This window comes from Orcinus orca, chromosome X, assembly GCF_937001465.1.
Source record: "Orcinus orca chromosome X, mOrcOrc1.1, whole genome shotgun sequence".
Classification (NCBI taxonomy): domain Eukaryota; kingdom Metazoa; phylum Chordata; class Mammalia; order Artiodactyla; family Delphinidae; genus Orcinus; species Orcinus orca.
The window spans coordinates 80,124,741-80,151,458 of NC_064580.1; the positions used below are offsets into that span (position 1 = coordinate 80,124,741).

Here is a 26,718-nt window from a genome sequence, read left to right on the forward strand (position 1 = left end):
CTTGCCAACACTTGTTATTTGTTGTCTTTTTGATAATAGCCATTTTGATGACAAAACTCAGCCTCTGTACACTGGTGCCAAGTTGAATCTTGGAAACAGAGTTTTGGGTGAAGTAGAAAAGAATAGCTTTATTGCTTTGCCAGGCAAAGGGGGAAACTGTGGGCTCAAGCCCTCAAAACTGTGTGTCCCAACCTGAGGGGATTTGGTGAAGAGTTTTATAGCAATGGTTCAGGGACAGTGTTGCTGATAAGGAAGAGGGTATGTGCAGGAACTGCATTCCTTTAATCTGTCCTCAGGTGGTCTCCTGATGAGCTTCTGTGGTTCTCTGATGTTATCCAAACTGTGACCTTCTCTCTGGAATGAGGAATGCTCATTAAGTAGTTAACATCTTCCATTTGTTGGGGATTTTAGTTCTGCAGAAGAGCTCAAAGAAATTGTTATGTATATCCCTTGAGACAGAACCAGGACCCTGTCCCAAGGCTGCACTATTGTTTCTTTTTTTAAAAAAATACTTTTCAACATACACTATTTTATTTAGTATTTTTATAAGAATGTATGGTATAGTATTCATGCTTTTTACAGATACATAAACTGAGGGTCAATGAAATTATATAACATGCTTAATATTAGTAGTAAAAAGTAGTGGGAACAAGACTAAATTCCAGCTGACTTTAAAGTAAACACTTAATCTGCCTCACCTCATTACTTTGATCTCACTGATATGATAGTGGTTTAAAGGTAATTTAAATACTAAAGCTGAACAGATATGGCCTGTGGCCCAGCAATCCCACTTCTAAGTTATATACAACACAGAAATGTGTACATACATTCACCCAACACATGCACATATATACGTAACAGCATAATTTACAGTATGGAAAAGCTAGAAATAACCTAGATTGTCCAACAATACAATCAATAAATTGCCATATATTCATCCAGTGGAATATAATACAGTGCAAAAATTAAATTATTGGCACAATTTTCCCAAGCACATGAGAAAATTGGACAAACCAAATGATGTTGAAAGAAGCCATTCAAAAATAAAGAGTACGGTATGATCCCATTCTTATAAAGTACCAAAATAGACTAAACTAAACTATGAGGAAGTGAGTGGCCTACAGCAGGATGTTGGGTTCTGGATGCTACTTCTGTGCAATTTTTTGACCCAGGTTATGGTTATGGAACACCCAGGGTGTGTTCACTTTGTGAAAATTCATCAATTTATAATGTTGCACTATTGTTTCTTGACTGCTCCTCCCTTGTCTCTGCATCCCCTCCCTTCCCTGATCAGCAACTGTTTGAACCTGCCCTTTGGAACTCAGGGAAGGTCATGGAGGCTGAAGCCTACTCCCTACAAACAAGAAACAGGGGACTCAGAAAAGTTTCCATGCCTGGGAGACCCACATGGTCCTGTTCGGTTTCAAAATGCTTTTTCTGCATCAGTTGATAGGACCATATGATTTTCCTCCTTAGCCTGTTTATATGCTGGATTACATTGTTTCTCCAATGTTGAACAAGTCCTGCACACCTGGAATGTTCTTGGTCATGGTGTATAATTATTTTTATACACTGTTGAATTTGATTTGCTAATATCTGTTTAGGATTTTCGCTTCTACAATCATAAGAGATATTGATTAGTAGTTTATTTTTTTATATTTTTTTTGTCTAGCATTGGTATCAGGGCAATAATAGCCTTATAAATGAATTGGGAAGCATGCTTCCTCTTATTTTTCTTGGAATATACTTGGAATCAACTATTCTTTAAAATTTTGGCAGAATTCCCTAGAATTCTAATTGTACCACTGTATTTTTTTTCAGCTAACAGAACATTCTCCCTTCACTTGACTCTTGTTTTGATATATTCTCATTCCAAGGAAATGCACGTACATTAAATTCTGCTTATTTTAGCTATGACCTTATTTAGAGAAACAATGAGACAGTCCTGATCTTTTAATGTTGATATGCTACAACCTGGAAACATGTCTTTGTGATGAACAAAAAAGTCAGAGTGATAACTCACCTACAAAGAGCATACAATTAAGATAAAACTTTTGGAGATTATCAGTCAGGGCTGACTGAAATTCACTTTCTACCCTTTCTTGGGGTAAAAGAAAATAACTAAGGTTGCCATAACTGTGAAAGAAAAACACATTTTTGATGGCCCCAAGGGTAAATTTGACCTTCACTGAAATTAAAACAGATTTTGTTAGAGCATTTCTAATGATTTAACGTTTGTTTTGGCTTATGGTATCAAGCATTGTTCCTGTAGCCCATTTTAAAGTTTTGCTATCTATCTGTATAGTACTAGTTATGAAATATTTTGCTTTCTGCTGTTCTTTGCTTGCAATGATTAATTCCTAGTCAGGTGATGAATGTGAATAAAGGGTGGCAATTACAATTGCTTTAATCACTTAATAATGTGGGTCCAGGGCTCAATTGAGATTTTAGACATATATCTAAACGAATTATACTGAATTTTCTATTAATCACTGCATCCTTAGTGCTGACAAGGTCTCTTTCTAACAATAGATCTAATCATTTCAAGATGAGCCACAATTAGAATGAATATGATAAAGATCTCATCATCTGGGCCAAGATTCTGATCCCATGAGCCCAAGATAGAAACCTCTGTTTCACTACTTAATTTAACATTAAGGGCCATGCATTAAGTCTTGTGGCTCTGGAGATTTATAAATGTTTAAAAGCCCTTAATAAACTTAGTTTTTTACTTTTGGACCATAGTCACTAGCTGAATAAAATGTTTGATTTTTTTTGAAACTGGGACTTTATTTTATATGCTTCAGGCAAACTAGATCAGTATTATACAGTTTTCTATAATTCATTTTCATAACGTGATTTACTTGCGACCTCAAAGCAAAATTTTTCCCTCTCACAGTCTTTTACTACCATTCAAGGCACTTTTGTATATATCAGAAATTAATTCATTGATCATCTCTAAGTATTTTTTAGTAGCTGACTTGGACAGTAGATTGTAAGATTCTTCCTTGTTATAGTGTACTCAAGGTTTCACAGTGCATGGTTAAAATAAAGGATGATGATGTTCATATTAACAATAACAGACAGAGTTTGTTGAAAGCTTACTATATGATGGTGTTAAGTGCTCTACTGTATTAACGCACTTAGCCCTCACAAACACTCTATCATAGTGCTACTATTTTTATTCTTGGTGTTTTACAGATAGACAAGCTCAAGCACCAAATAGAGTATTCAAGCAGCTGGCCCGTGGTCACACAGTTAATAAATGGTAGAGCTGAGCTTTGAGCCAGGCAGTCTACTTCCAGAGCCCATGATCCTAAGTACCATGCCTGTCACATAGTAGATGCTCAATAAATATTTGTTGACTGATAAAATTCTATAGTTAAAGCTCCCAAGAATTACAACTCTCTCATTTTTCTAAAAATACTAACGATAAATAACCAATCATAAAAATAAAAATGTCCTGAATACAGAGCTCTGCTGAGAATAAATGCAGCCAGAGAGATAAATGGAGCCATCCACTGTTTTATGTTGAATTGGAAGCTGAAAATAACAATGTCAATGTGGTAACTTGGAAAAAAAATGAAAATCGACACGACAGATTCACAAAGCAGTAAAAAATGTACAAGCTTAAAATATTTTAGATACTTTAAGAGCTAAATTCTGGGAAGACGCCTGAGGCGGATGAGCCTCTAGGGGAATGAAATACCTTTTTAAATGAAGCTCAGACCCTATCTTATGCAGTTTTAATGTAAGTCTTTGATAATTCAAGACTTTATGGATCACTCAGGAGGAGTGCTTTTATTTCTGTATTACAGAAATCTGGCAGCATCATAGATATTGGAGTTTAGCTATGGTAAATATTCATTTGTGTGTTTAATTAATATTCACTTTATATTTCTGCTAAAGCTATAACTAAATGTTTAGAAATTATTCTCTGGGAAATAAAATTATACAAGGATACCTCTCTATTATTGAAGGAAAAGCTGCCAAATTATTTTGAGATCACAAGTATTGTAATTATCTATATTCTTGTCTCTGTTCCCTTATGAAGACTATAATCTCTGTAAGGGCAAAGATGATTATTTCTATCTTGGCAATCACTGTATCCTAGTAACTAGCCTGGTGAATGAGTGAATGAAGAAGTTAGAGGTGATGGAGGAAACAAAAATTCATTCTAGGTTGTATTTTCCGAGCACTGTCACACTGGGTAGTCCTTCTTACCTTGAAGGGCAACTAGATTGTGAATTCTTGGTCTTTTCTCCACAAATAAGATGCTCTCTTTACATATGATGCATCTGACTTAACCAGATGGAAACTGAACAAAGAATTAAAATGGTTGAATTGGAAAATTGGTCAATTATACAAGTTAGTAGTTTGCCTAGATTATAGAAAATGAACTAATACTAGAGGCTCCAGATTATGCAGCTGGCCATGTTACTTGCATATGTAAAAACATTGAATATTCTAACTGTTAATATTATTATTATTATTATATATATTTTTTTGCGGTATGCGGGCCTCTCACTGTTGTGGCCTCTCGTGTTGTGGAGCACAGGCTCCGGACGCGCAGGCTCAGCAGCCATGGCTCACGGGCCCAGCCGCTCCGCGTCATGTGGGATCTTCCTGGACCAGGGCATGAACCCGTGTCCCCTGCATCGGCAGGCGGACTCTAAACCACTGCGCCACCAGGGAAGCCCTGTAACAGTAATTTTTGAGGGAAAATTAACTTAGAGAAATCCAGTAGGTAAATACAAATGTAACTGCCTAACGTTAAAATCAATGCAAATGACTACTTTATAGAAGCACATCTGAATGTACTTTCTCTAGCATAGAAAATCATTATTTAGGAAACAAAGTACTATAGGGGATATATAATATTTATTTGGAATTATTCATACATATTTGAAACATTATTCATCATCTAATTTATTTATTGCTAGATATTGTGGCACATCGAACATTAACTTCTAGTAGTATAATATTTATTTTTGATGCATTTCTACCTAAGACATACAACAGGCTTGAGTGAAAAGAATATTTCCTTCCTGATTCATGCAATTTTGGCACATAGTATAAATTTCTGTACCTCAGTTTCCACACATGTAGCATTAGCATAATTGTATTTATATGATGAACTATTCTAAGGATTAATTCAGATAATGTATATTAAATAGCTAAGAGAAAGTCTGATTCATAGGACTCTTAAAAACAGTAGATGTCCGGGCTTCCCTGGGGGCGCAGTGGTTGAGAGTCCGCTTGACGATGCAGGGGACGCGGGTTCGTGCCCGGTCCTGGAGGTTCCCACATGCCGCGGAGCGGCTGGGACCGTGAGCCATGGCCGCTGAGCCTGCACGTCCGTGAGCCTAAAAAAAAAAAAAAAAAAAAAAAAAAAGTAGTAGATGTCCAAAATAGTTGGGAGAAGGTAGGAGAGCTATGAATTGTTATTGTTATCTCTATTTTACATATCAATAAACAGATTCAGAGAGCTCAAAGGACTTGCTCAGGGTCACACAGCTCTTTGCTCCCTTGTGGTATGATAGTATTTTATTCATCTGCTCATTAAAACACTTAAAATGTAATACTGTAATTATCTATTTCTACCTCTGGCTTCCCTATTAAACTGTGAGATCCTTTTGGGCAAGGGCCTTATCCCATTCATTTTTCTATAATTTAGAAAATTTGTACATAGTACCAAATAGGCTTCTGCTAAATGTTTCACAAATGAGTGAGTGATCTGGAGCTGGAACGTATGTCACATTATTCAAAACCGGATATTCTATTTCTCTTGTACCATATGCTTACTTATAATCATCCCAGTCCTCCAAAAACTTACATATTAGATGAAATATAGTGATTTGCATTCAGTAATCTTTCAATGCATTTTCGGTTTGATAATCATAAAACAGAACAACCTATTTTCTATCCTAGTGTATTGTTTTCCTGAAATGGGAGTATATCCCCTTCGCTCATTGTATTTTTAACTAGGACTGCCATAACAAATTACCAAAATATTTGGTTAAAACAACAGAAATTTATTCTCCCACAATTCTGCAGGCTAAAATTCTGAAATCAAGGTGTCCTCTGAAAGCCCTAGGGAAGAATCCTTCCTTGTTTCTTCCAGCCTCTGTGGGCACCTGGCAATCTTTGGCATTCATTAGCTTGTAGCTGCATCCCTCTAGTCTCTGCCCCACCATCACTTGGCCGCTTTCTTTCTGTCTGTGTGTCCTCTTCTTACAAGGGCACCAGTCTTTGGATTTAGGACATCCTGAAATCCAGGATGATTTCATCTCAAGATCCTTAACTAACTAACATCTACAAAAGCCCTTTTTACAAATAAGATCAAATTTTGAGTTTGGAATGGACATGAATTGTTGGAGGACACTATTCTATCCACTAAAGCTATTATGCTTCATTTGAGTTGATAGTATTAAGACAAGCTTAATGAAATCTCACAAACCTAAAAGCAATGAATTCAACTGGGGAAAAAAATGAAGGGCTTTGAGTTTCAGTTTTTTCAGATGATTTGAAATAAAGTTGAAAATTCTACAGAAAATGCACTAAAAGTGGAAATTCAGTATGGAATTGCTAGAGGAGTTTGAAATAGGGGAGAATATATCCATAATCAGCTAAGAGCTCAAGAAAACTATGCTGATCCCAGAAGAGAATGTTTTTCCCACCTAGGAAATAAGCAAGAAATGATAATGGGTATCAGACAATTATAATAACTTAGTCTGCTGTAAGCTAGGTAATATTAGATTAAAACTAAAGCTGAAGGATACATTAAAATGAATGCAACTATATCTTAGGTTCAAGTCACAATCAGGAAGTCATATGCTTAACTAGTACCTATGTGAGACCACTATATGAGAATTTAACGTTCACTTGAATCGATGCTAATGAACTAATGACACTGTTTTAAAATACCCTTTTGTTATCTCAGGGTTTGATATAAAGGCAGGCACATAGGTCACTTTTAAATTTTTATTTCTTATCATAGATCTAGTTAGTCATGCTTTCATCTAATATAAAAACCAGGCATTCACAGAATTAAGCAGTCTGGTAGCTACTGCACATTAAAACAATGATTTCCTTTTAACTAATGAGAAAGATCATTTGTATTCTGATGTTTATTCTTATAATCACTTTATTACTTTGATGTTCATTTTGTAAACATCTACAAGCTTTAATAGATGCAATGCAACAATCTCAGTTTTACATTTCACGAGAATGACATGTTAAGATGATCTGTAATTTAAAGTGATATCAGAGACAATTGCATATGTCTTTAGCAGCAAACAGAGGTATCTTTATGCAAAATTCAAACAATTAAAAATGAAACACTGTTCTGACTGACATGCAATATTTTAAGAAAGCAGACCTGTCTGTCACATTGATTTTGTTATTGTCACAGTATAAGAATGTTTCAGGGCAAGAGTAGGGTTTTGAATAAACCAGAAAGATTATGTGAGAACAAGTGTAATAGTATTCTAACTTAATCCTGCCTTCTCATAAGAAACTGTGATTTTCGTATCATCCATAATATTCCGCTTCTATGTCACTTTGAGAACATTTTACTCTTGTTTAGCTTTGTTAGATCAATTCTAGTATCAATCTTGAATAAAGCATTGGTTTCTTTCCCCCCTTAGTTTGACTCTCATTCTGGTACTCTATATAATCTCTGCATGTTCCAAATCCAAGATTCAGCACCCATGAAAAAATTATTTCAACTGGATTTAATCAGTACTGTCAATCCCTTTCCCCCATATTCAGCAAATGCAATGTCATTGTCCCATGATATCCTATGTGTTCTTCCAACTGTTTTATCAGACTTTTAACAGTGATATACTATAAGGTAGGTGGATTTGAATAAATAATTTGACAAACATTTTTAAAAGTTTCATTCACTTTAGCAGAGGGAATTTCCTTAATATATTTCAAATTATATGTAAATTAATATCAAGAAATAGATAACTTTTCAACCCTCTCAACGGATGGGTTTGGCAATCTGTTCAATGGTATCTTAGTAACAGGGAATAGTACATTAAGCTCACATAGTAGAATAGTTTATGCTACAGTTTTATTGATCTAATTAAAATAATTTTGGATGCCAGTGTATAGTTTAAAAAATATTTAGATAGGAATTTAATTCTAAGTATTCTAATATTTAATTCTAATATTTAGACAGTCTTTAATTCTAAAGTTAAAAATAAATTACCTTGAGAGCAAGAATGTGAAGAAATTGGAACCCTTGTACACTACTGATGGGAGTGTAAAATTGTGCAGCTGCATTGGCAAACAGCCTGGCATTTCCTCAAAAGATTTAACATAATGTTACCCTATGACCCAGCCATTCCACTCATAGGTATATACCCAAGAGAAAAGAAAACACATGTCTGTGCAAAAACTTCTGTATGATGTTTATATTAGCATTATTCATAATACCCAAAAAGTGTAAATAACCCAAATTCCCATCAATTGATGAATGTTTAAACAAAATGTGGTATATCTACACAATGAAATATTATTTGGACATAAAAAAGGAATGACTTACTGAAACATGATGCAACATGGTTGAAACTTGAAGACATTATTATAAGTGAAAGAAGCCAGCCACAAAAGACCACATATTATATGATTTTATTCATAAGTTCAGAACAGAGAAATATACAATAAAAAAACAGAAGTAGGTTAGTGGTTGTCTAAAACTTGGGAGAAGTGAGAGGTTAGGGGGTGATAGTTAAAGAGTATGGGGTTTCTTTTGTTTTGTTTTGTTTTATTTTATGTGTTTTTTTTTTTAAATATTGGGGTATAGTTGATTTACAATGTTGTGCTTTAGGGTTTCTTTTCGAGGTGATGAAAATGTTATAAAATTGAATATGGTGATGATTACAGATACCTGTGAATATACAAAAAAAACATTGAATTTATACTTTAAATGGATTAATTCTATGGTATATAAGGTATATTAATAAAGATGTTAAAATAAAACACCAGTAATAAGAGCTAACATATATACACTATTCAAAGTGCCAACTACTGTTTGATGCCCCTAGTTTACTGATTTAACCCTTGTAACAAATACTCTGGAGTAGGAACTCATATTTCTCTATTCTACAGATGATGAAACTAAGGCAAAATGACAAGAAGAAACATGTCTGGAGTCACATAGGTAATAAGTGTTAGAGACAAGAGTTGAATCCAGTCAATATAGCTCCAAAATTTGTGCTTTTCAGTAAGATTCATAATCAATTATTACAATCTAGCTCTAATTATCTATGTAATTAAATAATAGAGGAATATCTTGTTATTTGATTCAGTCTATAAATATTTATTGTAGGTCTCCTTAGTACCAGGCACTTTTTTAGGCATTGAGAATATAGCAGAATTCCAAACTCCAAAATGACAAAATGCCTGCTGCCACGGAGCTTACATTCTAGAACTTTAGAATCCAGAAGATCTGGATTGAAACCTCAGCTCTATACCTTACAAGTAGAGTGATTAAGTAAATTTCTTCATCTCTTTGATCCACATTTTCCTCTTTGTAAAATGGAAATGATAATTTTCTCACATCAAAGTGTCACTATAACAATTAAGTTAGATGATATTTGTCACTATAACAATTAAGTGAGATAATATTTGTAAAGCATTTACTAAAATGCTTCATACTCAATAAATGAAAGGTGATGATAGCAGTGGCAGTGATAGTTGTAGTAATAGTATTCCTGTCATTGTCACAATCATCACCTTCATCATCATTAAATGTAGCTAATGCCTTGGATTCAGTGTAGGAGGAAGACATAGCCTTCTAAAGTTTTGCTTGAATAAGTTCACATAGCTACTTGTGAACCCAGGACTGAAACCTGAATCTTCTGATTTCAAATTTCATATTCTCTTTACTGATGTATTGAAACTATGTATACAATTTTTATACCAGTCTCAAATTTAGAAAAAAGAGAATAAGACAATAAAAATCCATAGATACATTCCCTTAAATGTGTTCTTTTCAAATGGTGATTTACATTTTAGAGAGGAAATAGATAGTAAACAAACATGTTGAGAAGGACATTTAGGCTTACTATTATTATTAGATTCACCAGTATCTTTCCTTTAAAGCCAACAACACTCTAAGTTGCTAACTGAATAAAGTTCTGAAATACAATGTCACATGTACCAGCCTACTAAAAAAATAAGCTAGGCTGTGATAATTATATGGAGATTTAAGCCAAGTAAAAAATACACTTCAAGTTCTGATATTTTTAAAGCGTAGATTAGGGGGAGGGGTTGGATATTCCACATGGTATAGTATTAGAAACCTGACTCCATAGGCTTCTAATTTTTTATAAACACACATGCACACACTGCGATAAAAAACCTTCTTCCCCAGTTTTTTCCATCTGTTAGACAAATATTTATTTAGTTGTGTACACAGTCATAACTATTTTCATTTGACCATGCCATTCAGAAAAGTTACCACCACAACCCTGCTGGTGTCATTGAAAGTGTGTTTTGTTAAATCTTGACCACTACTGGACATCTCAAGTTGCTATTACACCTGATCCAGCTGACAAAAATTTAGTGATGGTTGAATGGACCTAGAGATTATCATACTAAGTAAAGTAAGCCAGACAGAGAAAGACAAATATCATATGATATTGCTTATATGTAGAATATAAAAAATAAATGATACAAACTTACAAACTTACATACAAAGCTTACATACAAACTTACATACAAACTTACATACAAAACAGAAATAGACCCACAGACATAGAAAACAAACATGGTTACCAAAGGAGAAAGGTGGGGGGGGGACAAATTAGGAGTTTGGGATTAACATATACACATTGCTATATATAAAATAGATAACCTACAAGGACCTACTGTATAGCACAGGGAATTATACTCAATATTTTATAATAACCTGTAAGGCAAAAGAATCTGAAAAAAAATAGATATATATGTATGTATGACTGAATCACTTTGCTGTTTTCCAGAAACTAACATTGTAAATCAACTATACTTCAATTAAAAAAAGAAATTTAGTGATGGTTGATGCTTTATTGAGTGATAATCATAATCAGCTTTTAAAATAAAGCTGTGCTTATCAAGTGCATTTTCTCCTGTACACATTCTGTTCTATTTCTTTCCTAATCAGCAGGCAGAGTAGTGAGTTAGGATAAGCTCTGGTGTCTTTGTCCTCTAATAAGTTTCTTCCTCTTTCTGTTACCTGTGTTTAGAGATGTGGCTGCCTTGACTTCTGACTCTAGTCTTGTTCCCTCTACTCTGTCATTAGGCTTAATGATCAGAAATTCCTAATAGTTGTGTTCAAGAGGACAGCTGCTCTATAAGCAGCAGCAATACATGAAGGCAGAATGAAGGTAACAGCTGTACTGTACACAAGTCAGAAAAGGAAAAGAGAAGTAGTAAACTTGGAGATGGGTAAAAGAAGGAGTTAGGATTTTTCAGAAACTGCACAGAGGCAATATTCTTTTGGGTTAGAAATCTCTTCTTGTGTTGACCCCACCCTTTGTCCTTGTTGTGTTCATTCTGAATGCACAGATCAAAAACAGACAAAGCTGAAACACAAAAGCACATAGATATTGAGAAATACCAAAATCATTTGATCTTATTTCTTCCAATTATACCAATACAGCTACAGCCTCAGTGTCTACTTGAATAACTCTTCACTGTGGTGACTTATCTGCCACCATACTCTACTGTGCTAATGCTGTATGATACAGAAGAGAGCTGACTAAAATTTGAGGATGCTCTCCTAGTTGGATCATCCCCTTGGTATTAACAGACTTTACTTCTCTTGTATGCTATATCTTGGCCCTCTTTTTCATTAGAGTCAATCAGCTCTATCACTCTAGAAAATTAGATATAATAGGAGAAATATTCATTTATTGGCAGTTGGAGTTAGAATTTATTCACTCCTAGAGGTTAATAAGAACGTATGAAAACTACATGACTAATGTATACTATAGAAAATTCTGAGCCCATAACATTCAGACTGGTGAACATTTCTCCCTACCTTACTATATATAATTTAGTTTGAAGAGTGATTTTGTTGATATAATTTTGGCCTCTTGGGAGTCATTTTTAAAATAAGGGGATAAAAATCCATGTCTCCGTTAAAATAGAAATTGCTTTTCAGCATGATTTTTCCCCTTCCAGAATTGATTTTTTTTAAATGTTTCTATCATCAAATCTGGTATCAATTTGCCAACCTACTCACATGCCTGCCAATATATTTCTGTGCTTTCTTTTAATTCTAATGCTTGTCTAGTTGTCATGAGATAGGGCCCACTTATGGTGACAGATTGTGTTCTGTCTGTGTGGTGTAGAAAATGCAAAGACTATCATTTTAATATTTCCCACTTGATCTATTTTAAACTTTCTCAATAGAAATTCTCAAACAAGGACAAAAGGAGCACAGCATAGGCAATGCTCTTAATTAAAATATATAATTTAGGGAAATAAACACATTCTGGAGTTGTCTTTTTTCACTGCAATGGTAAAGAGGTGCTCTCAATACGTTGACTAGCCTTAAATATTTTCATTACTTTTTCAATAATTCACTAATTTACCAAGATAGATATAATTAATATTTTCACATCTTCACTTGTCTTGCTGAGGATTTTGCATTGCTCAGTAATAAGTGGTAAAACATCTAACTAAAATCTACTGTTTTCTTGACAGTAAATTCTAATGGAGGGAATATAAAAAGATCTATCGTGGTTCTATAAAATAAAGAATGGTAATTTTTAATATTATATTCTTAAATATGGGTAAAGTTTTGAGGGTTTTTTGTCCATGATATTATTTCTGTTGGAAAGTTAAAATTTTTAACCTGTTATTTAAGAATTATCATTCATGATAGAGAGAGATGTAAATACCAATTGTTTAAAGATATTAAAATCCAAGGACAGTTTCTTGAAAGAGATTATTCAAGGCATTATCCTCAGGCTATGCCTTCACAGACAAATAGAATTCTATCACTGAGCCACTGATGGCTGAATTTGATCAACACATAAGGACAATAAGAATATCTTAGGCTAAAAATAACTACCCAAAGTGGAAAGAAAAAAACACACTTTGATTTCCTTAGATAATAGATTTGTGACCATGTCTGGATACCTTCCTCAAAAGTCAATTTTGGAAACTCACGTTATATTAAAATGACAGGAAAAAAACTATACCCTTTTTGGTCTGAGAATAAGTCATTGAATAACAAAATACAGAGCCTTTGTTTTGTTTCAAGGCAAATTATGCTCAGAGACTATCTTTGCCAATATTTTATTTAACACAGGTCTACTGTGGGAATTATAATTTCACAAGCCAATAACATACAAGATAATGTCCTTTAATAAGCCAATAAAGAAATAACATACTCCAAACCAATGATTGATTAATTACACTATTGTTCCAGGCAAAGGGCACGATGAAAGGAATAAAGTCCAAATTTAGTTGTGGTGTACCTTTCTGTTGCAGGAAGGGGGACCCCTTCCAGGGCCTAGAGTGGGCTTTTGTCTAACACTCGCAAATGAATTGTCCAAGGAGACACATGTACTGACAAAGCAAAAGGCTGTATTGGAAATGGGCACCCAGGCAGAGAGCAACAGGGTAAAGGAACCCAGAAGAACGGCTCTGCTACATGGCCTGTGGTCTCAGGTTTTATGGTAATGGGATTAGTTTCCGGGTTATCTCTGGACAATCATCTTGCATGGCCCATATTTGATCTAACTAAGTGTCTTCCCTGGTGGCATTCACCTCTCTCAGCCAAGATGGATTCCAGCATGAGGGTTTCTGGGAGGTGGACAGGACATGTCATCTCCTCCCTCCTTCTTTTAGCCCCTCCCAAATTCTTCCAGGTTAGTTTTACAAGACATACTATGGGTTGGCATGTCCTCCTTCCTTTGGCCCCTCCCAAATATTCCTGGTTAGTTTTTGGTGGCAGCACCACATTCTTCATTGAGACCTCCTGTTGCAAGACAACTCAGGCAAGAGGTTATCATCATGCCTGGTCAAGGTTTCAGTCAATGACTCCCTAACATTTTTATGAGCTGGTTCTCGAGAGAGAGAGCTTAGTCAACTGAGAGCTAATGTCCAGCTGCCAGCGCAAAGATGAAAGTCTCTTGTTGTAGAGCACTTGGCTAGGAAATGAAGGCATTGAGGCTGGCAAGCATGATAATCTCCTTCCCTGGGGCTGCTTCATGGTTTTCACCACTGCTGAGCAGAGATCCACCTTCCTAGGCAGGAGCCAATACCCCAAAGTCTTCAGAGAGCTATTTAGATCAGCAAAGAGTCATCTTGCCCAGACCAAACACTCTCAGATGGTCCTCACACACTCTGGGTATTTATACTCTAATGTCCCCTTGCCATAGCTGCTTCTTCATATGTTCTTATTGATAAGACCCTGGTGGTGCCCCTCAGCAGTTGAGCTACTACTGAGTGCTTGTCAGCAACCGCAGATGTTGATGATGACATCCTGACACAACAACTTCAATACTTTTATTGAAACAACTTTACTTATAAAAACAACTGTATTCTTAGATCAAAACAATTTTTGTCATGAACAAATAGATCTGAAATCATATCAAACCACTAAACAACAGCATTCATCCTCTTACTACATTTATTGTATCTCTCTTTGTATATACCCTTATTTCAAATTCACCTCTATCTCCTCCCCAATTTTCTCTGATGCTCAGAGAAACTTTTGCATAACTGTAGCAATGACATGGAACTGAGGTAAATTTTGAGGAGAAAGGACTTGGGAGCATCGTTAACTAGAAATGTTAGACATGCGATCCTTTTATCATGTGATGTATTCATCCTCTACAAAGGAGAATGAATCCAAGCGACAAATGGCCTAAATGCTTCTGGAGTTTTCAAAATCAATTTACCCCATTTCCTGAGGTTGAATGGGGGAAAAAAGAAGTCTTAAATAAAAATGAACAAAATGATTTTACCAGGATGGCTGCAAAAATTATTTAGTTGAACAGAATTGAATTAGGTGCTCCTAAGACCCACAAAAATTAATATTTAGAGAGAGTATCCAAAGCTGTATAGATATTTATGTTTACTCCTAATTCATGAATCTCCAACTAAACTAGTTTTTTTTTTTAAGAAATGTGTTCATGCTTGAGATAAAGACTCATCCATTTAAAAATGGATGGAAAATAAATAAGGGAATATCTAATTGGAAATATGTCTTTTCTTGGCCAATGCCTATGTGAGCTAAGGATTTAATGACTTTTTGATGACCATTGAAGATTTTTATATGGCTCTACATATTGCTGTATGAGATTTACAATGTTATATCCCTTTCCTGAAACCACTGAAGAATGCAACAGATGAAAATAGTTTCATTAGAAAAACAAAATTGTGTACTATTGCACTTGGAATTTTGGCATGTTTTTTAAAAAATATATTTGCAATAACAAATTGGAGCTGATTTTTGTTTTGTTTTGTTTTCCTTTGCTTCCTTTGCCTCCACTTTATCCTAAATCAGCAGAAATCCGAGGGAAAAAAGGCAGGAAAGGTAAGATTGTAAATTTCAAAGAAAATTGATTTCAAAATACGTTGTGATTTTTTTCTTGCATTTCTGAAGCCACAGTAGCTACTAAGTGGAGTTAAAACTGTAAGTATTTAAGATGACATATGTTGTAGTTCTGCCTCAAAAGAGCTTCAAGCTGAGCTGTCTCTACATTTTGTATCACTTACACAGTCCTGGAAGCAATTTTCAAGTCTTATTTTATTTTATTTTTCATCAACACTTTCTTTTCCCACTGTGCCAAAACAACATACTGCTGACAGCATCACTTCGTGAATATTCTGGTAATACAGTTATTTTATGATAAATTTTAGCAATAAAAGGGACCATTTTGGTGTCAATTTACAATTTAACAGTGACAGCAAAATTTAGTGAATATGAAGCATGATGATGTCTGATAAGGTCACAGAGAAAAACAGCATAAACTAAACATGGTTAATCAGTAAATTGATGTTCTCTGAGAAACTGGGCTTTAGAATGTCATCTTTCAATGCAAAAATTTTTTTCTAATTGAAATATAGTTGATGTACAATATTATGTTACTTTCAGGTGTATTACATAGTGATTTGACATTTGCATACATTATGAAATGATTACCACCATGATAAGTCTAGTAACCATCTGTAACCATATAAAGTTATCACAATATTATCGACCGTATCCTTTATGCTGTATATTACATCAGCATGACTTATTTATTTTAAAACTGGAGGTTTCTACCTCTTAATCCCCTTCACCTTTTTCAACCACTTTCCTCCCCTCTGCCAACTGCCTTTTTGTTCTCTGAAGTCTGTTTTTGATTTTTAGATTACACATGAGATCATACAGTTGTTGTCTTTCTCTGTCTGATTTATTTAACTTAGCAAAATATCCTCTTGATTCATCCATGTTGTCACAAATGGCATGACCTTTTTTAATGGCTGAGTAATATTCCATTATTATTTCATAATATTTGATGGACTCTTATTTGGCTTCCATATCTTGGCTATTGTAAATAATGCTGCAATGAGCATTGGGATGTATATATCTTTATGAAATAGTGTTTTAGTGTTTTTGTGCTGGATCATATGGCAGTTCTATTTTTAATTTTGTGAGGAAACTCCATACTGTTTTCCACAGTGGCTGTACCAATTACATTCCCACCAACAGTGCACAAGGGTTCCCTTTTCTGTACATCCTCACCAACACTCATTATTTGTTGTCTCTTAATGATAGCCATTCTGACAGGTGTGATGTGGTATCTCATTGTGGTTTTGATTTGAAGTTCCCTGATGATTAGTGATGTTGAGCATCTTTTCATGTGTCTTTTGACCATCTGTATGTCTTCTATGAAAAAATGTCTATTCTGTTCCTCTGTCCATTTTTTAATCAGGTTGTTTGTTTTCTTGACAGCTGTATGAGTTCTTTTGGATATTAACCCCTTATCAGTTATATCATTTGCAAATATATTCTCCCATTCTATAGGTTGCCTTTTTTATTTTGTTGATGGTTTCCTTTGTTATGCAAAAACTTTTGAGTTTGATGTAGTCCCATTTGTTTGTTTTTGCTTTTGTTTCCCTTGCCTGAGGAAATAGACCCCCCAAAATATTGCTAAGACCTATGTCAAAGACCATGCTGCCAATGTTTTCTTCTAGGACTTTTATTGTTTCAGGTCTTACATTTAAGCCTTTAATCCATTTTGAGTTTATTTTTGTATATGGTGTGAAAAAGTATCCCAGTTTGATTCTTTTACATGTAGCTGTCCAGTTTTCCCAACACCATTTATTGAAGATAATTTTTCATATTGTATATTTTGGCCTCCTTCAATGTGAAAGTTTTAAGTTCTGCTCACATATATATGAACAGTCTAGCTGTCTAGAAAAATTCGGTTTTCTACCATTAAAAAAATAAACTATGTCACACATATTGTTAAATTTTAATTACCTCATTGGTTAAACTGCACCACCACTAAAAATAAACAGTTATTTAGCTGTTCACTGACATTTGTTTTCTAGAATTTATGCCTTGGTTTCTTCACCATGTTTTGAGGTTTGGAACCAAAATGTTGTCATAACTATATGCTAGGTTAAATATGAGTGTTTTTCTAGTTTGAGAGACCAAATTTTGTCTTTGAAAAAGAACTTGCCAAAGGGTGGTCTAGACTATGCCACAAGTACTCTGTTAGCCCTGGATGGCTTTATCAAGTGTGAGAATTACCTGAAAACGGAGCCTGACTAGAATGTCAAAATGAATTTTCATTAGTGTTTGAGAGACAAACTAAAATAACAGCATTAGAGAATTTTCACTCAGTATACCTTTCTGAGAGTTTTCAAATGCCCGTCTGAACCATCTTATCACTGTGACCTTGGAGTGATGACTTTTTGAGAATTAACTCCTCCGAGAAGGCAAAAGTTTATAGAAGATTTCTCCAATTAAAAGGAGGGAAGCAAGGGGAATGAAATGTCACTAGCTATGTAAAGTGAAAGAGAGAGGGAGAGAGAGAGAGAGAAGCTCTACAGATTTTAGGTGTTCTAACATTCTCAACCATTCTGGTAAATTTAGGAAAGGACCTGTTGCTCAGTTATTTAAATGTTGGAATTTTGAAGAACATAAATATTGGCAGATTTTATCTAGTATAGTTATTCTATAAATAGAAAAGTGTTTTTGTTTTAAAAAATTAAGACTGTACACAGCACTCTGGGATGAACTTAGAAAACACCTGGGTCATGAAACTTTAACATAAACCACTTCAATTGTGAATATTAAAACAGTAATATAATCACAATATAAGGAGCAATGGAAAGTGTGGTTTTTAGTGATGGATACTTTTTTTTTTTGTCAAATAAAACCAAATCTGGACTTAGAGATTTTATTCAGAATAGAGAAAAGGCTCTGACCTCAGAAATCTGCAAGGTCTTAAAATCTAACAGAAAAAAGGTGCTTCTTTTTTTAAGGTAAAAAGGGGTAAGCAGAGATAAGCAGAATCTTTTAAGAAGAAACCGGACAGGCCAGATAAGTGGCCAGTGGGGTCCACCAGGAAAAGTGTCTTGCTGTGGTCAGCTGATTCCCAAGAGACCCTGATAAAGGGGATGCATTCCACATTTTTAGTTCTTGCTCATTACTTGGTGGCAAGCAGAGCTCAGGAGCCTGTAGGAAGGAGAGATTCCTGACTAAAGTTTGGTCAAGACAAAGTGTTGTAAGAAAAGGAGGGAGCCAAAGAATGGTCATATCCCAGGTTTCAGGCAAGGCCCTGGGATGGGTTCCCAAGCGAAGGTCTTTGGCTTCATGCAGGAAAGAATTCAAGAGCAAGTCAAAGTAGAGTGAAGGACGATTTATTCAGGGAGATACACACTCCATAGATAGAATTTGGGCCATCTCAGAAGGCAAGAGGGCCCTGGGGTATGGGTTGTTAGTTATTATGGGCTGGGTAATTTCATAGGCTAACAAGTGGGAGGATTATTCCAACTATTTGGGGGAAGGGGCAGAGATTTCCAGGAGTTGGGGCACCACCAACTTTTGGTCTTTTATTGTCAGCCTCTGAACTGTCATGCCTGTGGGTGTGTCATTTAGATGTTAATGTATTACAATGAGTGTATAATGAGTCTCAAGGTCTACTGGAAGTTGAATCTTCCACCGTCTTGGACCTAGTAGGTTCTAACCAGTTTTTGTAGTATCCTGTTTTTCTCAACGGCTGTGTCATTCTTTTAATTCTTGTGCCCTGCCCACTTCTCTCCGGTCTCAAAAGCAGAGTATAAGAAAGGGACAGCTGTGAGCACTTGGTCATTTTTTCCCAATACCGTTCTATACCAAAGTAAACACAGTAAAATTAACTTACTAATATTGTGCTTACTCTGTTCCAAGCACTGTGTGTGTGTGTATACATATAAGTGCATATGTGTATACTTCTATATCTATATCTACATCTATATCTATATGTCTATACCTACTACATATTTAGTCCTATAAACTCATAGTTTAATCCTATGAACTCTTTTACAGATGAGGAAACCATGGTGCAGAGAGCTTAAGTGCTTGCCTAAGATTATAGAGCTCACCAGTAGAAAAGCCATGAGTTGAACCCAGGCAATCTATCCAGAATAATTTAAAAAAAAATAAAAGAGAAAAACTTGAATCATAAAACAAATACTTCTTTTATATCAAAATAATAGTTTTATTGTATTTTAGTAATTACCCTGAATATATTTAATGTTTTAAGATGCTTCTGGAAGAATAATATTTTTTAAAAAATTTACTTCTGTCAACTCTGATGATGCTACAGACCTATTATGAAGCCCTTTTCACTAGTCTATATGCATTCTATACCTAGCCTGATATAATATGGTTAACATATACCATGGATATTAGGTCTGTCCTCTGACACCCTTTATTTTTGGTTCATTGCGTTTATGTATTTGAAGGGTATTTTGAATATTAAATTCAAGAAGCTATAAACCTTAAATATATTAAGTGTCAGAATATTCATTAACTTTGGATTTACTGCAAATATCTCCATAAAAAGTCGAATTAATCTCTTGAACCTCACCTATTTAGGTGTTTTTAATATAAATTATAAAATATTACTTTTACGTTCAGTTTAATTCAGAGTAAGTGAAAAATATAAGCTTCCTGCATTTGTAAAAAAATAGGGCCACATATTAACTTAGCTAAGAATGAAGTATCTAAATGAATGCTTTATTGTCCTAAAGTCTCAAACATCAAAGGACCTAGAGTCTCAAACTTCAAAGGACCTATAATTTCTCAAAGACTTCCTCAGCTATTTGCATTTAAATGACTTCAGAGACCTCACCAAACAAGACTAGTTTTAGATTCCAAATCAGAGTTTTAAGGTACAGAGATAGATAGACATGTTTTTCTACCTCTCTTTTAAAAGATTACATTTCACAGGGAAGCTAGTGGCATTCAAAGAGCAGAATAAAAGCAAATGTCATACTCCATACTTCATTCATTCTTTAGTATGGAATGGCTAAGAGTTAATTAAGGGGAAAATACATTTCAACACATAGCCACCTGTGACTTAATAGATTGGTGATAGCAATGTTTGTTTTCAACTAAAAGAGAGAAGTACAATTTTTGAACCTGGTTAATATAAAACAAACATTTCTTGCTTAAACACAAACTGATTCCCTAAATTAGTACTAACCTAAAAATTTCCAGGTAGATTTTTTTTTAAATCCCTCCCCTTTGGCTAAGCCTGAGTTTAAATTGCCCTCAGGGTTTGCACAAATGGCCATGCTTGTTAAAGAGTATGTTCACCAAAGTGCTAAATTGAAGTTGGCAGAAACAGAGCTGACTGAGATTCTCAAAAGAGTATATTTCTTATTTCTTTATATTTGCCTGAGGTGAATTTACAAAGTGTTTTCTTTCAGACTAGGCTAGTTGGTAGCAGAAAGAATAGCTATAGGAAAAAAGCAAATAAAAGTCATTGCCTGTTATTGGCCTCTCTTCTTCCAGACTCCTGTCATTTGTGTAACCATTTGCTCCAAGGCTACATGAAGAAGAGGGAGGCAATGAGAATGTTCAAAGGAACATATATTAAAGTAACATTTTACTGGTGTCTCCAAGCTACTTCTTCTTCCCTTATCCTATTCAACAATCCAGAAACTTTGGGAAGTTTCTTCATCATAAATTGTCCTAACTGTATAATTTAGAAGTTTGAATATGGCACAGCATGTTGAGATATTTTTTAAAGGTTTTCTCTAAATGAAACTAATTCTAAGGTTACGTTTCTGAAGAGATGTATCCACAAGCCTTGGCTCTAATGAAGGATTATTTTCATACATACTTTTTGCAACATGATAATCTAACAAATGCATGAAGCTAAATCTATAGCAATTGTGAATGCTATTTCTTCTATACTAACCAGTTTTCCTTATCAGGCATTCAGTTGAATGTTAGTAATGCTATGAGAAAGTTAAATCACATAAGAGTTCTAACTTAGCATTACCAACTACAAGCAAACCTATTTACCTTTTTCCTACATATGTTCCATAGATGTGATCTTCCAGGGACATTGTACTGCAGGTATACTGAGTCCTTTGGTAGTGTCTTAACAGCTTCTTATTTTGCTTTGGAATAGATTATTTAACTCAATGGGTAGTGACTGAAAATTTAGTTAGTGGCAAAAAAAGTGACAGATTTTAAAGGACATCTTTGGTTTGATATTTGGATTCTCCTTCTATGCTTATTCAAGACTTCTGCTTGCACTATTCAATGTTAAAACTGTTAATGTAGCTATCACCACAAATCGATATCTGTTTTGTCTTACATGTTTGTTTTTGTTGATCTGTTTTGGATTTTGTTGATTTTTGTTGCTCGGTTTGTTGATTCTATTGCCCTTATATGTACATATGTGTATTCCCTGGATGTTATTTTCACGTGATTACAAGGACTCCATGATTTTGAACATTGTCCTCTCTTTTTATGACCATAACTTTATTATCCGCCTTGTGTTATCCTCTTGTGAACTTGAACTTTCCCTTCATTAGGTCCTCTAATTGCTCATCCCACTTTATGAAATTCCTTCCTGGTTACATTCCTCTCCCCATCTCATCATTACTATCCTTGACTTTTCATTCTTGGCTTCTCACTCTGTTTATGGTGCCAATTTCCAACTGTAGTCCCCTCACAGATTGTATTCTCCACAGGTCACTGAACACTCTTTGGCAAAAAAAAAAAAAAAAAAGAAATTACAAAATTGTACTCAAAATCTAGCTTACTACACATTCATAGTATTAAACTTCTGCTGTGGCTCTAGGTATTGTTCAGAAGTCTTTTTATGCTCCTTTCCATTAACTTTCTATCCTGGGCCTTGAATGACTATCCCAAACCTTTTCAACCATCTTCAAATTCCTTTTACAATTTCCAACCCTGAATTACCAGCAGATAACTTTAGGTCCTACTCTCCTAAGATAGAGACCACCTTTGTAACCCCAATATATTTCTGAGTTCCTTTCTAGTATCTCATTTGTTCCCTTTCAGTTATTGAAATATCTAGCTCTTTAGTCTCTTTATACATGCCACTTCCATTTTTCCTTTAAATATACATAAATGTCATTTGTCAAGGAAAATAAATATGAAATAACCACCCCCCAAGTAGAATATATCCTCTTCAGCCATTGCTGTAATTCACTACTAAATTGAGAGAATCATCTCTCTATTAACTGCATTTTCTCACTACATATTCCCTGCTATAATTTGTTATTTTTACTTCCAATTAAAATATAATCCTTTCATCATTTGTCCAAGATTTTCTGCTCACTGGCTCCAGAATTTCTGTTACATTTGACATTTTAAACACTGCTCCTCTCCCAGTATTTCTGGAAACCTTTTTCTATAAAGCCTTCTGTGATCTGTCCATCCATTGCTACCCATAAATATAATGTTCACAACTGGATTGTGAGTTCATGTTAATCAAGTACATATTTCTTCTGTATTCTTTCGATTCCTAGTGTAGGAGAGGAAAACTTTTCCCTTTCTCTCTTCTAGGTTCTTTGGCTGGTCTAATAATTAAATTGACATAAGATAGATTAACAGGAGAAAAACAAATTTAAGTTTGTACATATGGGAGCTCATAAAAATATGATGCTCAAAGAAGTAACCAAAGCCGGCAGCTTTTATATCTTTTAGATAAAGAAACAATAAATTTGTAAAGAATTGACAAGACAAAGGGATTTGGGTTTAGGGTAGTAAAATTAGTAAAGAAGTAACAAAGTTTTTGTATACAACTTTCTCGGCCCTGAATTCCCTTTCTCTGGTGATGAGGATCTCTATCTTTCTCCTTGTACAGGGAAGATACCTTTCACATTGGAGATTTATTTCCTGTTTTTAGGGGGACAAAGGAGGGTCAGAGTGTTCTTCTTGCACTTGCTATTTCTTAAGTTACTTTAATTCCAAATAATCAATACACTGAAGTAGTGTATCTTGGGGTGACCTGCCCTGAACCTCATCACTAGGACCTATCATATTTCACTTTTTATAGACATTTAGTGTATTTGTCTTGTTTTAAATTTCCATTTTTTTTTTCTTTTGCGGTACGTGGGCCCCTAACTGCCATGGCCTCTCCCGCCGCGGAGCACAGGCTCCGGACGCGCAGGCCCAGCGGCCATGGCTCACAGGCCCAGCCGCTCCGCAGCATGTGGGATCCTCCCAGACCGGGGCACGAACCCCTGTCCCCTGGATCGGCAGGCAGACTCTCAACCACTGCGCCACCAGGGAAGCCCTAAATTTCCATATTTTGATAAGAGCTTAACAGAACTGACTTAATCCAAAGGAAACTGATTTCAAATTTTCCAGAATAAAATGTGAAGTATTCTACTAATGTAATAGCAAATGCTCGATTATACAGGGATTTAAAAATCTTCTTTTTAGGGTCCTCTGACTTCATGTAAAACAGAAAGAAATATGTGGCACAAATGGTAAACTACTCCTTAGCCTAATTCAGGCAGTTGTAATCCTGTTCTTTAGTGTGCATAGAAGTATCCTGGGAAAATCAATGCTGAGAGGTGTCTTCTTTGTAAAACTCTGATGCTCTGAATATTTTTTATATATATATTTTTTTCTGTAAGGTCCCAGGTGACTGAACTGTCCAATTTGGACTCTTTATTTCTATAAAAATGTTATTTTTCTTTGCTCCTACACCAAAAAAGTGGAGGGGGTGTGGCTATATGATCACATTGCGTCCTTTTCTCATCCCTTACTGAAAGACTCTAAACCTCCCTTGAAAATGTTCTAAGCCTTCCTACCTACCATTGTCTCACCTTGCAGCATCAAAATTCACCCATTATATCTCTGAGAAGCAGGTGTTTTCACTCTGTGTGTGGCATAGTATTGAGGATGGTCTGAAATAAAATCATATATATTCATTTCAGCTCTATGCCCTTTTCTGAATGTATGGGAAACAATAGACAGTGATATATTAAGTAAAATAAGTCAAGGTTTTAAAAGGTTTCAAAATATATTTTATTCAAAGCAGTAGAAAAGAAGAAAGTAATTTCAAGGTTTATTTGAATAGCACTCTTATGTGTGTTAAATACACTATTCTCAGGTCATTAGCTTTACAATAGTGTTAGATGTAGTTACAGATTCAGCCTTTCGCATATATACTCTTTCTATTTTCACAGATTGGGCAGTTTTCCATTCATTTTTTCTAGCAACTGTTGAAAGTCCTTGCTTCTGTTCATTCAATGCCATCTGAGTCAGTACATAATTTAGAAGCCTTGTCTTCTACTGTCTATGACTAACTCAACAACTGATACATTGAAATCGATACTCCAAACTATAGAGCTCAGATTAGGATTTATACTTCTGATCTCAACCAAATTGAAACAATTATAATTCTATTCTAAACTTAGATTTTCATATCAGAAACAGTGACATAGCTGTCCTCACTGCTGAATTCATGACACCTTTGAAATGTAAAATTCCCCTATTTTAGGATAAAAAGATTAAATTTTCTTTCACTTTCTTTTTGTTTAACAGCTTTATTGGAGATATAATTCACGCAATTAAAGTTTAGTTTTGTGGGTTTTTTTTTTACTTTACTTTCCTATTTATATATTTATTCTTTTAATCAAAGTATACAATATTGTGTTTGTTTCAGGTGTATCACCTTCTTAATTCATATCTTTTGATTTCTGAAAGTAACTCGGAGAGGAAACTTTCTTAGGCAATTTATTGGATAATGTTTTCTAATAACGTTTGCCAATATCATTGCTATAGAGATAACGTTGACCACTCTCTTTTGGACTACTAGACAAATCATGTTTATTTCATTAAATCATATGTTTTTCTCCGTGGCTGAGCTGAGGTTTAGTTATTCTATGATCTATTGCTTTCTTGCCACCAGCAGGGGACAGATTCTTTTGCAGTTTCTACTGAATATATGTCATCTTCACATGTGTTATACCATGTTCTTTTGCAATGATGCCAGTTTTTCATAGTTTTCTAATATTCATAATTTTGTAAGCTTTATAGTAGTAAGATATGTAGACTTTTCATTGAGTCTTTCAATCATCAAAAGCTCCTTTATTATCTTTTCTTAAATATTTATTGTATGTGTTATGTCCCTTAGGCAGTATGGTTTGAGGACTAGAACAAGCACACACTAATGATAAATGGTATAAGTAGATTAGACCCATGGAGGTGAACGAAGTTTGGCAATGCATGAGAGTACTGATTCAAATATTTTGTCTGTTTCTATGACAAAATGTCTGGATTTAAGAGTGCAGTATAAGTCCTCGGTAATAGTGACTTAGAGCCATCTCTTTTCTACCAAGAAACATTTATATTGGAAGGTTAAGAAGTTTTCTTCTGAGCACACATTTCTTCAGTAGAGTTAGCAACGGTTGCTGAATCAGATATTGAGACATTTATAAATAAGAATTGAGATTTCAAAGTCTCATATCTTGTGATGATTACGTTAGAAACATTATCTTTGGCATACTTCCTCGTATTCCTTTACTTCTCACATATTTGCCCCTCATGCATTTAATTTTTAAAGTAGGCAAGTATCCTACTTAACTCCGAGGGGACTCACAGGGAAGCCTCTAAGAATTAATCATCATTTGTTATTTTACCAAAAAATTATGAATATATTAGTCAATTTCCTAGCCCATTTATTGAGGATCCCTGTGAAACTAGTCTTCTTCATTTAGTTGAATTATTTCTTAATTGCTTAAAAGAAGTTTATAGGATTAACTTTTATGCTTTAGAGACACTAAAGCATAAATTTTACAGTCTAATGTTGAGATATAAAGAATTAATAATTCAAGATGTCTTATAAGTTCCTTTAGTCTATGCCTAACACACTACTTGAAACCTAGTAAATATTTAATGAAAATTTGTCCTTTGTTTAACAAACATATATGGAATGCCTTCTATGTATCAAACTCTGTACTTGGTAATGAAAATATCTAAAGGAATGAGATAGTTTCTTTGACTTCAAAGACCCCCTTGTATAGTAAGGAAAATAAATATGTAAACCAAAAATTCAACCTTATATAACAAGCTTAGTTTACTATAATAACCTATTTAGAATATTTTTCTTGAATAAAAATAAATTCCACTCACTTGTACTTAGGTTTTCTGTCAGGCTTACTCATTTAGAGGTAAGAGCTTCCATAAATTCACTAACCTTTCTTTAAAATATAATGGCTTCT

General features: G+C 34.6%; 1 protein-coding gene across 1 annotated transcript in view; it reads left to right on the plus strand.

Moving 5' to 3' along the window:
* Positions 1–26,718, plus strand: part of PCDH11X (protocadherin 11 X-linked) — a 705,712-nt gene that overhangs the window by 356,302 nt on the left and 322,692 nt on the right. The window contains exon 4 of the mRNA XM_033405540.2: positions 15,521–15,550. Within this exon, the coding sequence (XP_033261431.1) occupies positions 15,521–15,550 (30 nt within the window). The remainder of the gene's footprint in view (positions 1–15,520; positions 15,551–26,718) is intronic.